Source organism: Rhinolophus sinicus, linkage group LG02, assembly GCF_036562045.2.
Source record: "Rhinolophus sinicus isolate RSC01 linkage group LG02, ASM3656204v1, whole genome shotgun sequence".
Classification (NCBI taxonomy): Eukaryota; Metazoa; Chordata; class Mammalia; order Chiroptera; family Rhinolophidae; genus Rhinolophus; species Rhinolophus sinicus.
The window spans coordinates 49,497,238-49,512,977 of record NC_133752.1 but is presented as its reverse complement, the minus strand read 5'-3'; the positions used below and the strand labels follow the sequence as shown (position 1 = coordinate 49,512,977).

Here is a 15,740-nt window from a genome sequence, read left to right as displayed (position 1 = left end):
TATAATTTGTCATCCAGATGGTACTGTTTCTAGAGTGAAAGGACGTGTTATTAATAATTACTCCTGGACAACAGACGGAAAATGGCACTGTCCTGGACAAACTGGATGTATGATCAACCTATAAAAAGGATATAGAGTAGGAGGGGGAATGTGGACGTTTTATATTGTATTTTACAAAAGTACGGGGCTGTGATAAATTGGCAATAAAAGCAACTCGTTCTTTACCACAGATAGTTTAAGAGCTGCCTTAAAGAACGAGGAACGGTAAACCACAAACGTGAAGCACGGAACACAATGAACACGCGGTGGTTCTGCGTACCCGGCACTTACTGGAGTTGCACAAGTGACGCACGGTCTGTGAGTTCATCCGCCAATCCGAACAGGGAGCGTGCGAGCTTGAGCCTGCGGGAGAGGCCAGGGCGGGCTCCGGACTTGAGGAGTGGAGCCTTCGCGTCACTCAACCCTGGGGGCGGACGTAGCGCAGGCTCACACACCCGGCGCTCTGGCCCACACAGACGTTACTCTATGGCATCTCGGGTTCCCTCTGGCTGCGCTCTGGAGGACTACACTCGTTTTCTTTTTGGCTGTGAGAGGCCCGGCAGCCTCGGCTGAGCTGGAAGAAAGATGGCGGCAGCCGTGCGACAAGATTTGGCCCAGCTCATGAATTCGAGCGGTTCTCATAAAGATCTGGCGGGCAAGTGAGTATTTCCCAAGGCCATGGGAGGTGGGGAGGGAAGCCACAGACTTGTTCCCCTTGGGTTGACGGAGGCTTTCGGATGTGTGGCTAGGAGCAGCCCTGAGGATCAGGGGGGCGGGCCTGAGGTCGGTTGTGGAGGCAAATGTTGGGAGCAGCAGAAAGCTGGAGTCCTCGTGCAGGGAGCTCTTGGGACCATAGACCTAGGGTGACTGTCAATTTGTTCAGCCCTTGATAGCATCCTTACTGGTCTCTTAAGATTGTGGAAGCGCGGTCTGAGGGACGACTGCTCCCACGGCCTTCTCAGCCTTCCCTGGTGCCTTTCTCCATCGCTGGCTGGACTCTCACACCGAATTCTGGCACCTCCTTGGACCTCTTTTTTTTTTAATTGAGGGAAATTTATATTCTGGGACCTGGATGCAGAGTTTTTTTAGGGAGATGGCTTCTTGAGGCTCTTGGGGATTGAGGAGGTATGGCCGCTATCATGTCGTCCGGAACCACTCGGACCATCTTCTGTGGGTGCTTGTGTTTTGGGTACTGTCTCTCCGCCACCAACTCTGAAGAAGGGCACATGGTCGGAATGTCCTTATAATATGGGTCAGGATATCGAGAGTAGTGATGTTTGTAGGAATCTGGATTGGTTAGGAATTTTGTCGAAATTTATGTCGAAGATGGCTTATTAGCAAGTTAAAATTTGTGACAAGTGCCTGCACTGCAAGCAGTTATTATACAGTGTTAATCATAAATAGATAGAGATTGTCTATTTTTCTTTGTAGATTTCACATTGCTGTTCTTTTATAATGAACATGCATTCTGTTTAAGGTATGCTTCTCAATTTGATCCTATGTAGTATTTACATCCTGACAGCTGAGATCACTTTGATATATAGGATACACCTACTCTTACCTGGCTATTGAAACCTTGACTGTGTGTTATGTGGGCTTTGCTGCCTTTTCTTCGGTGGTAAATGTAATCTACTTTTATCAGTAGGAAATTTTGCTGTGTATCATAGGCTTTTTCTTCCTGTGGCAGTTTCCCCCTCAGGAAAATGGGGATAATTAGAGGACTTATTCCTGTCTGAGGACAAAATGAGTATGTGTGTATAAACACTTACATCACTTAGAACAGTACCTGACACTTAGAAAGTGCCACAAGATTGTCACTATTATTATTATTATTATTAAGCAGTTAGTAATTACATATTGACTTATTTATAGGTTGAAAATAAGTTGAATATGTCTTCATGGCTCAATCCTTTTTGCATGTCATTTCTATAGGTTTGGATGAAAGTAAAACTAGCTTGTATTTCTTTCCCATGCTTGCTTTCTTTGTTTTCTTGAAGAAAATAAGTGCATTAGTTGTCAGAAGAGATGTAGTTTTTATGTATTTGCAGAATTCTGAAACTTAAGCATTTAATTCCTCAGTTCTAATTGCAGATAAACAATAGTACCAATCTTATTGGGTGCTCCAGTTATTTATTGCTGTATAACAAACCAAAAACTTACTGGTGTAGAATAACTATTATTTTTTAGGATTCTTTGGGTTGACTAGACTGTTTTGCTGGTCTTGTTTGGGCTCACTCAGACAGGTGCAGTTAGTGGCAGCTCAGCTGGGGCTGGTGGGGCTAAAATGGACTCACATACATATATGGCTGTTGGCTGGGTCTCTCTCTCTCCACATGGTCTTTCATTCAGTTGTTTAGCTAAGGCTTCCTTACAGGACCAACAAAGTGAGAGTGGAAACTGCCAAGACCTCTTAAGGCTAGCTTGGAAGTCTTACAACATCACTTCTCAAGTACCAAAGTAAGTAACAAGACCAGCGCAGATTCAAGGGGAGGGGAAATGGAGTTTACCTTTTAATGGAAGGAGTGGCCGAGTTACATTGCAAAGGCTCATTGTCAGAGGGAGGCATAATTCATTGGAGGCCAAACAATCTATCCCATGGAGGTCTGTGAAGATTAAATGAGATAATGTGCTTGATGACTGATAGCCAGTGCTTTCTGAGGAAAGTTTCAGCCTTGCGTGCAGGTACATATCTGGTTCTATGTGGGCAAGAACGCGTCAGGATATTTATTTTAGTAACAAAATAGTTCTGCCAGCTACATGCTTTATGAGAATAACACTCATGAAATATAGCAGTAGTTTTGGGTTTCCATTAGGAGTCGAGTAACATAGCATTCCATATTAAGGAATGATGGAGAAAATTTGTTTCTAAAATATTGATACTGTGTTCCCAGCAATTAACAAGATATCTATAACAGAGCAGTCATTCAATAAATGTTTGATTCAGTGCATATCTAGAAAGGTGCAGGACTAATGTTTGAATCCAGGTTCGTCTACTCTAAAAAGCACATTTTTAATCTACTAACCTCTACTGCTTTTCTGGCCAAAACTTCAACTAGAAATACTTTCCCATAACTGTGATTTAACACAGCAGTGTAAAATTGATATAAGAAATTGGCCATAGGAGAAGCATTTTTGCAAATTTATAGGCTGCTTTTGTACGTGTATGCGTTGTGTTCATTTTCCCAAAATAAGCCTTAGACAAGAAGGAGAGAAAGAGAGCCTTAACAGGGAACATTTGAGTAGATAACTGTTGTGATAGCCTGTCTTATTCACTTAGCTAAAACCTATTTAGTTTTTCAAAACTCAGTTCAGATGTTACTTCTTCCAAAAATCTTCTCTAAATAACCACTATCATAAACTCAACCACCCACACATAGGACCTGGTTAGTTGCTCTTCTTATGTCCAGTGGCATCCTATATTTCCCTGTATCATAGCGCTTAATTGTTTTGTCTGTTTACTTGTTTGCTTCTCCAGTTAGAACGATTTCTTTGAGGGCAAGTATGAGGTTGGATTATAGGTTTTTGTTGAGTTAATCCTATAGAAATAGAACCTTTTATATTTTTCTTTTCTTTCCAATTTTGGGGTACGGAGGGTACTCAGAGGAAGCTATCAGACCTTTGGAGTCTAAACATTTCATTTTATAAGAAGCTGTTAGCCTGGAGAAAGGGAAGTAATGGGAGACCTTTTAGTGCCTTTGACTAATAGAAAAGCTGTTTTACAGAAAAGAAAAGAGACTCCTCTGCATTATAAAAGTAGACTTTGGATTAGAGTGGAATAAAACTGTCAATAAATGGAGGACACACACACACACAAAACAGAAGATAAAGACGATGTGCATATAACCTCAGAGGCCCCTTCTAACTCAGATTCTCTGGTTCTTGTTCCCACACATAACAGTTTTAGTGGTTTCCATCGCAAGAGTGAAGTTCCCTAATATCTAGTGTTTACTCTGTGCCAAGCACAACTTTACTGACATTTTTAATGATTCTTAAAAAGTAACATTTATATTACATGAGAAAATTGAAGTACAGAGGTAGAATACCTTGTTCCAAGGCCACATAGCTAGCTAGTGGCAAAGCCAGAATACAGCGCTCTTGGCTCATAGCCCTCACCTCTAAACACATCTGCCTTTTGGCTTTACATTATTTTCACGAAACTGGATTGCATTTCAGATAATAATTTTTATTTATTTATTTATTTATTTATTTATTTATTTATTTATTTATTTATTTTTGCCTAGCATGCCTGTCTTCCCCCACTCTTTCCCACTTACCACGAAGTTGAGATATTTAGAATGCTTAGAGATCAACCTCTTTAGGAAATTATTTCTCCTAAAAAATTATATTAGCCCTTACCTGTTTTTAAGATTTTGTCTTTTAATCTCTTGCAACTTCATTTTGATGGGTCTATGTGGATTTTTTTTTAACTTATTAGTTTTTGTTTTGAAATAAACCACTGTAAAACTTAGTAAGTTAAAACAATAATTTATTTAGCTCATAGTTCTGTTAGTTGGCAGTTTGGGCTGGGCTCAGCTGGATGGTTCTCTGCTCCACATGGCCTGGGTTCCACATGGGCTCGAACATGTGCCTGTAGTCAGCTGCAGGTCAGGTAGGCAGTTCTGCTTCTGTGTGCTGGCTGGGGCAGTGGAGGTGACTGCGCCACATATTTCGTTATCCAATAGGTTAGTCTGCCTTGTTCATGTGACAACAGCAGGGTGCCAAGAGATAAAGACGCATGTAAGGCCTCTTGAGGTTTAGGTTCAGAATAGGCACTTCACTTCTCCATTCTATTGGTCAAAAGTAGCCCAGATCAAAGGGTGGGGAAATAAACTACCTCTCATTGTGAAGAGCTACAAAGTCACATTGCAAAGGAATATAGATACAGAGAGTGAAAGAATTGTGGCCTCTTTTTGTAAATGCTCTACTGTATTATCCTTGTTGAGCTTCACTGCATTTCTTGAATCAATAGGTTGGATTATTTCATTGCAGTGGGAAGTTTTCAGCTATATCTCTTTTATTATTTTTCCCCCTTTTTATAAATTAGTTTCATGTGTACAAAACAACTTAATTGACATTTATGCCCTTCACAAAGTGATAAACCGCCCCTCTCAGCTACAGCTCTTTAAATGTTGCCTCTGTCCCTTTCTGTTTTCTCCTCCAGTGTCACCTGTTGGCCCTCTTACTGTGGTCTCTGTCTCTTACCCTGTCTCCTATACTTACTATGTCAGTGCTTTATTCTGGATAAGTTCTTCTGACCGGCTTTCTAGTTTATCAGTTCTTCACATGTGCTGTTAAGAACACCATTGAGTTTTTAAGTTTGATTATAGTATTTCAGTTCTACAGTTTTTCGTAGTTCTTTTTTCAAATGACACCTTTTATGATTCCCAGTTTCTTGCTGAAACTTCAGTTTGTCTTTATGTCTATAAACGTGGTAAGCATAATTGTATTATAGTTTTTCTGATAACTAGTATCTGGAGTTCCTGTTTGTTGTTATTGCCTGTTGCTTTTGTTGATTCTAGTTCATATTGTCATGTGCTTTGTAATCTTCATTTGTTAGGCCAATTATTTAAAAATGTATTTTTAGAAACAATTGGAGGCCTAAGATGTTACCTTTCAGGGAGGATGTTCATTTCCTTCTGCCAGGTAGGTACCTGGGGGTGCTAGCCATCTAGGTTCCAAGGCTTCAGAATTTTTTGATTTACCTAGGTGATCCTTGGAATAGATTTTGTAATCTTATTTCCAAAGTGCCAGTGTTTCCTCCTTTGGCCAGCAAGGAACTGAGATCCTTGTTTTTCTGGTATAGCTCTCTTCGTTGGCCAGAAATTGCAACTCGCTTCTCTGTTTTTCCAGCAGATGGCGGAATGCCTCAAAGCAGAACCCACCTCCTTCGCCCCACCAAAAGTGCCACTCTACCTCTTTGTCTTGCCACAGTCAGCAAGTGCTTTCAGGGAGAAACTATGATTCACGTCTTTATGCTCTCACTCTCACCTGGTTTCTCTTTCTTGTTAGGATTTTATGCTGTTTGTTTTTTTACATTTCTTTTAGCTTACTTTTTTTTTTCTTTTTTGAGGTAGGATTGGTCTAATCACCTAGTTCACCGTTACTGTAAGTGAAATATCTTGTTAATACATGCCTAAATAGTGACTGTGATACATTTTCATGTGTATATGTTTTATTTACCTCCAGATTCCTTTTAAGTGCCAAGCAATCAGGATTGACATACTGAACTTTAGTTCACATGCATATATATTAGATGCTCAGTAAACATTTGTTGATGATACATGGATAAAACAGATATAAGGTGCCTTACTTAATGAAATTTGTTTTCCTTCACATTTTTTAAGGAAAAAATATTTGGTACTTGTCATGTTCTCCATATGAATTACTTTTCCTTCTTTTCCACTGAGTATATACTGAGTGCTCAATAAAAAGCTATTATTGTTTTCTGTGAAACCTCCTCTGACTAATCTAACCCATTTTGGTTTTACTCGCTTCTGAATTAAGATACTTAATTACTTGTCGTATCTCTTACACTGTTCAGTTTCATTTTAACTTTTGTTTGTTTTTGTTTTATTGTAATTTAATACTTGATATGTTATATTATTTTTTATTTCCCAGCTATAAGATCTTCAAAGTCTAAGTTTATTTGAAATTTTTTTAGTGTCACACACAGAATCTCATATAGCATTTTAAAAAGCCTAGGTGCTCAGCATTTTTGGATGATTTTTATATGGCAGTATTAAATGGCTATTTAAATCTTTGATTTAAAACAAGTGTTTTAGTCATTCTATATTATTCTTGTGAAAAAAAGTAAGTCCTTGTTCTTAGGTGCTAGAAATTATGTATTAGAGAAGGAGCAAGGTAGCATCTAGCCCTAAACTCTTAATCTATAAAAGTCAAGAGTTTAAGTAGGCAATTTCTAAGGCCCTGGCAAATTACGCAATTTGTTACTATAAAGCTTTCATTACTTTTTAGATTTATTTTGGTGTGTTCCCAGTACACACTAGTTAATAAGTTATGAAACTGTTATTAAAAACTCAGGTTAATCAGCAAATTTCTGTAAGTGAGACATTATCATCTTTGAATGTTATTATTAGTATAAAATAATCTATGAGGATGTAAGAATAAGAGGGCTTAGCCATAAGCCTTGATTTAATTGAATATGAAAAATATCACCAGAGGGTAAGGGGGGTGGGGGGGTGGGAGATGAAGGTAAGGGGGATCAAATATATGGTGATGGAAGGAGAACTGACTCTGGGTGATGAACACACAATGGGATTTATAGATGATGTAATACAGAATTGTACACCTGAAATCTATATAATTTTACTAACAATTGTCACCCCGATAAATTTAATAAAAAAATAAAAAAAGGAAAAAGAATATCAAAAAAAGAAATAATAAATCATTGACTGTATTAACTGAAAGCATGCCCAGGGCAGTAAAATACATGTATAAATATAGATAACGAAAAATGTGTGTGTGTAGACAGAGAGAAAGAATGAGATAACTGAATTTTATGCCTCAAATGTAGCAATTTTTTTTCTGGAATATAAAGCACTTTTTCATTAAAGTATAGTTGACATACAATATTGTATTAGTTTTAGGTGTACAACATAGTGATTAGACATTTATATAACTTACGAAGTGATCACCATCAGAAGTCTACTAAACATCTGTGTATTGCGATGTTGACCGTATTCACTATGCTGTATATTACATTTCCGTGACTTACTTATAACTATAAGTTTGTACCTCCTTATTCCCTTTACTTTTTTTGTCCATCCCCCCACCACCCAACCCTCTGGCAACTAATCAGTTTGTTCTCTGTATCTATGAGTCTGTTTTGTTTGTTCAACAAATATCACAATTTTAAAAAGAACAATTTCTATTTTAAAACAGCAGTATTTCCTTGCTTTCTTACATAGCTCTTCTCTTTTGGAATTTGCTGTCTTTTCTGTCCGTAGACCTGCTTTCTTACAAAGTCAGTTTGATTCATTGTAGTTTTGAGAAATCATGTAACCAGGGTTGTGAGACTATTATTGTGTGAGTTGAGAATCAGTAAATGCTGAATGGTAGCTTGATGGTGTATCCTACAAAACGCAAGTCATAAATTTGAATGAGTTTGGACCCTATTTACGTATTTTTATTTTTTTGACTAAATTCTTGATGACATTCTGAATAATTGCAATGCTATTACGTTTGTAAAATGCTTTCAATAAGTATTATGATGAAGACAAACGAGATTAAAAAATAGTTTAACACTCAAGTACTCACCACTCAACTTGAGAAATAAAATAATTACCAATAAATAAAATAAAATAAAGCAATAAAATATTACCAATATAAACCTGTAAGTTATTTGAGTGCTTATGATGTGTCAAGTACTGTTCTAGGCATTGTGTATATAGCAGTGAACAAAACAAACAAAAATCTCTGTCCTTGTGGAGTTTATATTTTAGGAAGGAATTTGCCATTACCTAATAATTGTCGTTGTTGCTTTTTTTTTTTAGCATTTCCCCATCCTTTTTAAAGTGCTGATTTGGATCATATATGGTCATGGATATTAGGCAGAATAGTTATTAGCATTGAATGCAAATAAAGAATAGGCACTGACTGACAGCATAAAGGGCATTCTATCAGTGCATTTCGCTTGGTAGAGTTTATTTTGTACATACTAAGACATTTATTCTCTAATATTTGGTTTCATTACCTAGTCAACATTATTCTATTGTCCACAAGATGAAAAGGTTCTAGAGGTTACCTCATCTACTCTTCTTGTGTGTCTGAGTAGTTCATAATTGAAGGAAAAATGGCTTATATTTTAAGACATTTGAAAAGAAATTTACTTTTTAGTTAAAATTCAAGACTAAAACTTTCCAGCAAAAGTGGCACCTTACATCCAGTAACTTGTGATAGGCTTTTGAACTTTTTAAAAGTGGTGTACTGTAAAGAAAACTAGAAGAAGTGGCACCTTAGAATTATAGAGTTAGTGTGTCTCGTAATGGACTGGAAACTTGGAGAAAAAAAAAAAGTGGTGTTCTTTAAAGAAAACCAGAAATGAGAGCACTATGAAAGAAACCATGGGAAACAGACATGATTAAACATCAAAGTTAGCATTCGAATAGATAGTGCCCTCTGAACATTATTTTTATTTGGTGTTGTTTTAGGTATCGTCAGATCCTGGAAAAAGCCATTCAGTTATCTGGGGCAGAACAACTAGAAGCTTTGAAAGCTTTTGTGGAAGCAAGTAAGTGCAATGAAAATTCCATGTTTGCCTTGTATTACTGAGGAGGACTTTAAAGCTTGCCCAAGCCTTGTTTTATATCATATTATCAATATAATTTTCATGAGAATAAATTAAATATACTTTGAGATTGATGGACTGATTTTAGAATTTAAACTATTTACAGCTTGATTTTTTTAATGAATTGTCTTCAGAGTTACATTCTCAATTAAGGTTTTGTATAGTTATTGATACAGTAACCGATGAAAGACAATATGTTAATAGCATAATGATGAAGAGAATAGTCTGAATTCAAATCCTAGTCTGCTATTTTATAAGCTATTTAACCTGGGTAAGTTATTTAACCTCTTTGTGCCTCCTTTTCCTTGTCTGTAAAATGAAGATATGATACGTACTGTGTAGAATTGTTGGCAGGTTAATGAGTTAATATACATAATAAAGTACTTAGCATAGTATCTGGCATATATTAAGTGCTATAGAGTGTGAGCTGTTATTAATGTTAAAAGCATTCCTTTTGAATGGGGACTAGAAATTTCCATTTTTCAAGATACTCTCCTCTACTCCCTGACATCAGTTATCTTGAAAATTACTCAAAATTCAGGCTAGAATTTATACTGAGTTAACAAATTAATGATACTTGATAGTGCTTTATAGTTTACAGTGTGCTTTCACACACATTATCCATCACACAGGTTCCTTTTAATAACTGTGTGACTTAGACGATATAGATACAGATATCCCTGTATAATATATTGCAAGGTGAGTCTCAGGATTAAGTGACTTTTTTTTCTCCAAGTTAGTCAGTGACAGAGCCCAGACTGGAAATTAACTTTGCTGATTTATAGTCCTTATTTAATTACATTTCCCTGAAAAGCGCTAGTTTGCATAGTAATTTTCTAACATTTATGTGTCTAATGGCACTTGTAATGAAACTGTTTTCTAAGTCACATCCAGTATTATCCTATAATGAATTCCAATTAATATATTATAAACTGATTAGTTACAAGACCTGTAAGTTAACTGTCTCAAAAAATTGGAGCCTGTAATGTGAGATGAACTAGCAGTGGTTTCAGAAAAACTTTTTTTTTCTTTTTTTAAAGATTTTATTGGGGAAGGGGAACAGGACTTTTATTGGGGAACAGTGTGTACTTCCAGGCCTTTTTTCCAAGTCAAGCTGTTGTCCTTTCCATCTTAGTTGTGGAGGGTGCCGTTCAGCTTCAAGTTGATGTCCTTTAAGTCTTAGTTGTGGAGGGCGCAGCTCAGCTCCAGATCCAGTTGCTTTTTCTAGTTGCAGGCGGCACAGCCCACCATCCCTTGCGGGAGTCGAGGAATTGAACTGGCAACCTTGTGGTGGCCCATGTGGGAATCGAACCGGCAGCCTTCGGAGTTAGGAGCATGGAGCTCTAACCGCCTGAGCCACCGGGCCGGCCCCAGAAAAACTTTTAAGACTGGCTTTACTGAGAACATTGATTGCACTGTAGTAGGAAAAGAAAAGTGCTATTTGTAAACTGAATCCAGTGAACTGCCAACAAAAGCAGTCTAATGTTAAAATCATTTATATCAATTGAATAGTTTTTGAACCATCATTTATTTTCACAGTAAATGCTGATTTAAAACATTTAAATCAGCAGTGAGTGGGTCACAAGCATAATGCATTTTTAAAACACGTAGTAATAGGGGCAGCTGGATAGCTCAGTTGGTTAGAGCGTGGTGCTCTTAACAACAAGGTTGCTGGTTCGATCCCCACGTGGGCCACTATGAGCTGGGCCCTCCACAACTAGACTGAACTAACTACTTGACTTGGAGCTGATGGGTCCTGGAGAAACCCACTTAAACAAATAAAAGTTTTTAAAAAATATAAGATAAATAAAAATGTAGTAATAGTGATGATAATAATAACTAACATTTGTTGAGTGCTATGTTCCCTGGTATTGTTCAGAGTGCTTTATGTGTATTGCATTTAAGCTTCACAACAACCTTCTCCACATTTTACAGATGAGGAAACAGAGAAGTTTCTTGTTTGGAGGCATATAATCAGGAGTGGTGGAAGCAGTTGGCCCCAGAGCTTTCATCCTTAATCACATACAATAACCTCACAAATGTTTATAAATAATGTCATAAAATATGTCAATACATCTAGTGCTGACACATAATTTCTTATCTGTTGCTTTTATTGGGAAAGCACAAGTGGCAGTAACTATCACTATTGCTTTATTTAAATTTCATGAAAATTATTTTCGTTTTCTTAATTCCTTTTGGTAGCAAGATGGGATATAAGTACATAATAAAGGTGTTTCTGCCTTTACTTTGTAGAAGAATAAAGAAGAGACAGAAAGAATATGAAATTCTCAACTGTTAAAACTTTTTTCCAACCATTTCTGTTTCTTAGAAAAGTTATGGTATTTTTACTATTTTGGTGTAGTCATTTTGTAATCAAATAATCAGTGCAAGGAAAATTTACTCTGTAATATAAGATAATAGGGGTATGGAAATTCCTGTATAATTCGTTGCAGGTTGTATAATATATATTGTTTTTAGTATTAATTTTAGGTAAAGATTGATTGCTTAACAAAAAAAATTACTCATGTTTTCTTATCTCTTGGTTTTTTGTGTGTTTTTTTTAACAAGTGGTAAATGAGAATGTCAGCCTCGTGATCTCTCGACAGTTGCTGACTGATTTCTGCACACATCTCCCTAACCTGCCTGATAGCACAGCCAAAGAAATCTATCATTTCACCTTGGAAAAGATCCAGCCTAGAGTCATTTCATTTGAAGAGCAGGTAAAAATCTAGAGCGGTGATTTTTGAATTTGAGATAGCAGCAATTATTTTGGGAGATATTATTAAATTTTTAAAGGACATGATCATTCAATGTCATTTTGCCAAAATAGTATGGCAGTCAGCATTTTACACTGTAAAATAAAACAAATGTTAGGATGTTGTGACTCCAGCTGACATTTGCTCATTTATTACAATTTGATTTTATGCATCAAATATTGCTCTTTAGACAATTTTTAAAAATTGCTAAAATTTTTAATTATGCTGAAAACATAGGAAAATTCTAGCATTAGATATGCATAAACATAAAAGCAAAACTTAATATTTAAATTAAATTATTGCCATAATCCACATTGCAGAAATGTGTTATTTCAGTTTACTATTTTCATATTCTATGAATGCAAAACTTGTATAAAAATTTGAGTGGTCTAGATAAACTTTTCCTATTTACTTGCCCTCTTGTAAATATGTTGAATGAGAGCATTGTCACAGTAGATAAAGTTACCTATTTATTTTAACTAGTTACTAATGTCAGTTGATATAATATAACATGGTGTACCTACTATTCCAGGTTGCTTCCATAAGACAGCATCTTGCATCCATATATGAGAAAGAAGAAGACTGGAGAAATGCAGCCCAAGTGTTGGTGGGAATTCCTTTGGAAACAGGACAAAAGTATAGTAAATAGTGGATATTGGATGGATATATGTGTATATATATAAGTATATACACATATATATTTATATATATGTATGTATGTATAATTGTTCACTTAATGTTTTTTCTTACATTCTAATGCAGGAAACAGAATAAACAATTTCATGAATAAATAAGTTTTGCAGTATGTTATAAGGTGATAAGCGCTATGGAGAAAAGAAAAGGGCAAAGTGTGGACACGTTGTATCATTACATAGGGTGATTGGAGTGGTAGGGTGATCCTGATCGCACCTCACACACTTGAAGGAGGTAAGGGAATGGCTAAGAGCTACCTAAGGGAAGAGTATCAGTAGATCCTCTTAGACAGGATGGCTAGTGCAAAGGCCCTAAGATGGGGGTATGCTTGGAGTGTTTTAAGAAGAGCAAGGAGACCGTTGTGGGCGGAGTGGAGTGAGCAAAGGGGAGAGTATAGAGGAGATAGAGGATGAGACCAGCGAGTACTAGGGACCAGATTGTGTGGGGTTTTGTAAGCCATTCATTGGCTTTTCTCTAAGTGAAATGAGGGGGAGCCGTTGGAACATTTTGTACAGAAGACTGACATGATCTGACTTACATTTTTTAGAATCATTCTGACGACTGGGTTCAGAATGAACTGTAGGCATGCAATGATAGAAGGAGGACCATTTATTAAGAGGCTTATGCACTGTTGCAGGTGAGATAGAGCTTATGAGAAATGTTGGATTCTGGATTTTTTTTTAAGGTAGAGCTAAGGATGCCTGACAAGTGGCTGGATATGGAGTGTAAGAAAAAGAGCCGAGATAAGTCCTGGTTTTTGGTCTGAACAACTGGAAAAATGGAGTTGCCGTCTACTGAGTGGTGAAGAATAGGTTTTTAGGGAAGATCAAGGGTTGCATTTCAGATATGTGATAGCCAAGTGGAAATACCTAGTAGGAAGCTGAATATATTAGTCTGGAGTTTAGGATGGAGGTCTGGACTGGAGAAATACATTTGGGAGTCATTGGCATGTAGAAGAAATTTAAAGCCATTAGATTGGATGATATCTCAAAGGGAAGGAATATATAGAGAAGAGGACTGAGTACTGAGGCCTGGAACACTCCAGCAATAAGAGGACAGGGGCTGGAGGAAGATATAGCAAATGAAGATTGACCATTGAGGTAAGAAGAAAACTAGAAGAACGTGGAATGTGGTGACCTAGACTCCAAATGAGGAAAATGTATTGAGAAGGAGCAGGTGATCAATATGGTGCTGATGGGTCAAGTAAGATGAGGAGTGAGGGTTAACCATAGGAGTTAGTAATGTGGAGGTCATTGGTGACCTTGACAAAAGCTGTTTTGGTGAAATGGTGAGATTAAAAGCCTGATTGAAGTTGCTTGAAAGGGAATGGAAAGAGAAACTGGAGATGGTGAGCAATTGTTGCAACTCTTTGGGGGAAGTTTTCACAAAGGAGCAGAGAAGTAGGGTAGAAGGTGATAGCAGAGGTTAGGTTAAGAGATTATTTTTTGTTTTATGATCGAGTGGGAAGCAAAAATTTGATACAGGGGAGTAGTGGAGAGGATTTTTACAGGAGTAAACGAGGGGAAGGAATCTAGTGGAGAGATAGGCTTTAAGATGGAAGCATAGATAGTTCGTATTTGACCATTTCTGAACCTGGCACTATTGGCATTTTAGATTGGATAATTCTTTGTTCTGGAGGCTGTTTTGTATGATGTTTGGCAGCATCACTGGCCTCTACGCGCTAGATGCCAATAGCATGACCACTCCCAGGTGTGACAATCAAAAATGTCTGTTGCTATTGCCACATGTTTACTGGGCAGAATAGATCCCCGTGATCTACAGTAACAGCCAGGGACACAAGAGTATATGGCTGCAGATTTAAGGGATGTGGTGGTGGAGTTTATGCAACTATTTGATTGCTTCAGTATTCTTAGTGAAGTTGGATTTAGTCATCAGCTAAAAGTGTAGGTGGGGGTGGGAGTTGGGAGGTTGAGGAGAGATAATATGAGAAAAAATTCTCTAGGAGAGAAGGACAATGAATGGACTAGGAATGTATAGTATACTTGCAGCATTAAGGGCTCATTTGAAGGTTGTAGTGATTAAAATGAAATCAGTCAGACCAGTTGGGTATTTATGAAACATTTATCCAAAAAAAAAATATATATATATATATATACACAAGAAGGGTGAAAGGTGTGAGGCTCTTGGTTGTATTATTAAACTCTTTCAGTTGGCAAGTATAAAAACAAACTGAATGACTTAAAAATATTTTCAACTGCTTTACTCTTTCACCAGGTGAATGAGGGATTCTTTTTGTCTCATTAATATTTGTGATGATAAGGCAGATACTACTTCAGGCATCCTACCTTTTGTGCGTTTATGAAATTATTAGGCAGTGATGCTCTGAAAAAGCAGCCATAATATATGAAAAAACCTTTATATGTAGATACCGAATTTTACTTTCTAAAGCCTCGTTTTTTTTCTTTGACAGTTTTAAAAGGCAGGACTTTTTAAATTGCTTTGGTCTTATTCTGTCTAGAGCATTTTATCCCTAGTACAGAGCAATTGATTTATTTTCACTTGGTAGTTGAAATAAATATAAAATTAGATATTGTTCTTTGCAGTGGTGGTTATTATCATTTTGATAGTACTATAACATCTGTGAGGATACCAAAGGACTGAAAATTTAGTGGTTTTAGAAATAAAGTAACAGTGATTAAAAGGAGAATGTGGATAATTGACTGAGAACTTTTTTCTTTAAAAGACGATTCATCGTGATTATGAAAGTAACATATAATAGATACATTGGCATAAAATATAGAAATTCAAAAAAGTACAGTGCCGTTTATAGAAGTTTATGTAAGTTTGAGTTGTAAATAGAAATAATACAGTAAAAATAATATGACTTGTGGAAGAAAGTTTGAATTAGTATAAAAATTTTAAAAGAATTAATTTCAAAGCTGGGACCAAGTCAGTTGTAAACTCTGTTCTTGCCACATGGTGGC

General features: G+C 36.7%; 1 protein-coding gene across 3 annotated transcripts in view; it reads left to right on the top strand.

Moving 5' to 3' along the window:
* Positions 1–407: 407 nt before the first annotated feature.
* Positions 408–15,740, top strand: part of COPS4 (COP9 signalosome subunit 4) — a 35,562-nt gene continuing 20,229 nt past the window's right edge. Inside the window, exons 1-5 of one of the 3 annotated variants that reach the window (XM_074324126.1) lie at positions 575–698; positions 2,414–2,496; positions 9,210–9,289; positions 11,915–12,066; positions 12,635–12,738. In XM_074324126.1, coding sequence (XP_074180227.1) covers position 9,289; positions 11,915–12,066; positions 12,635–12,738 — 257 coding nt within the window. In that variant the 5' untranslated portion in view covers positions 575–698; positions 2,414–2,496; positions 9,210–9,288. Of the gene's footprint in view, positions 699–2,413; positions 2,497–9,209; positions 9,290–11,914; positions 12,067–12,634; positions 12,739–15,740 lie in introns of all 3 variants that reach the window. The other 2 variants (XM_019731326.2, XM_019731327.2) reach the window with 2 other exon arrangements.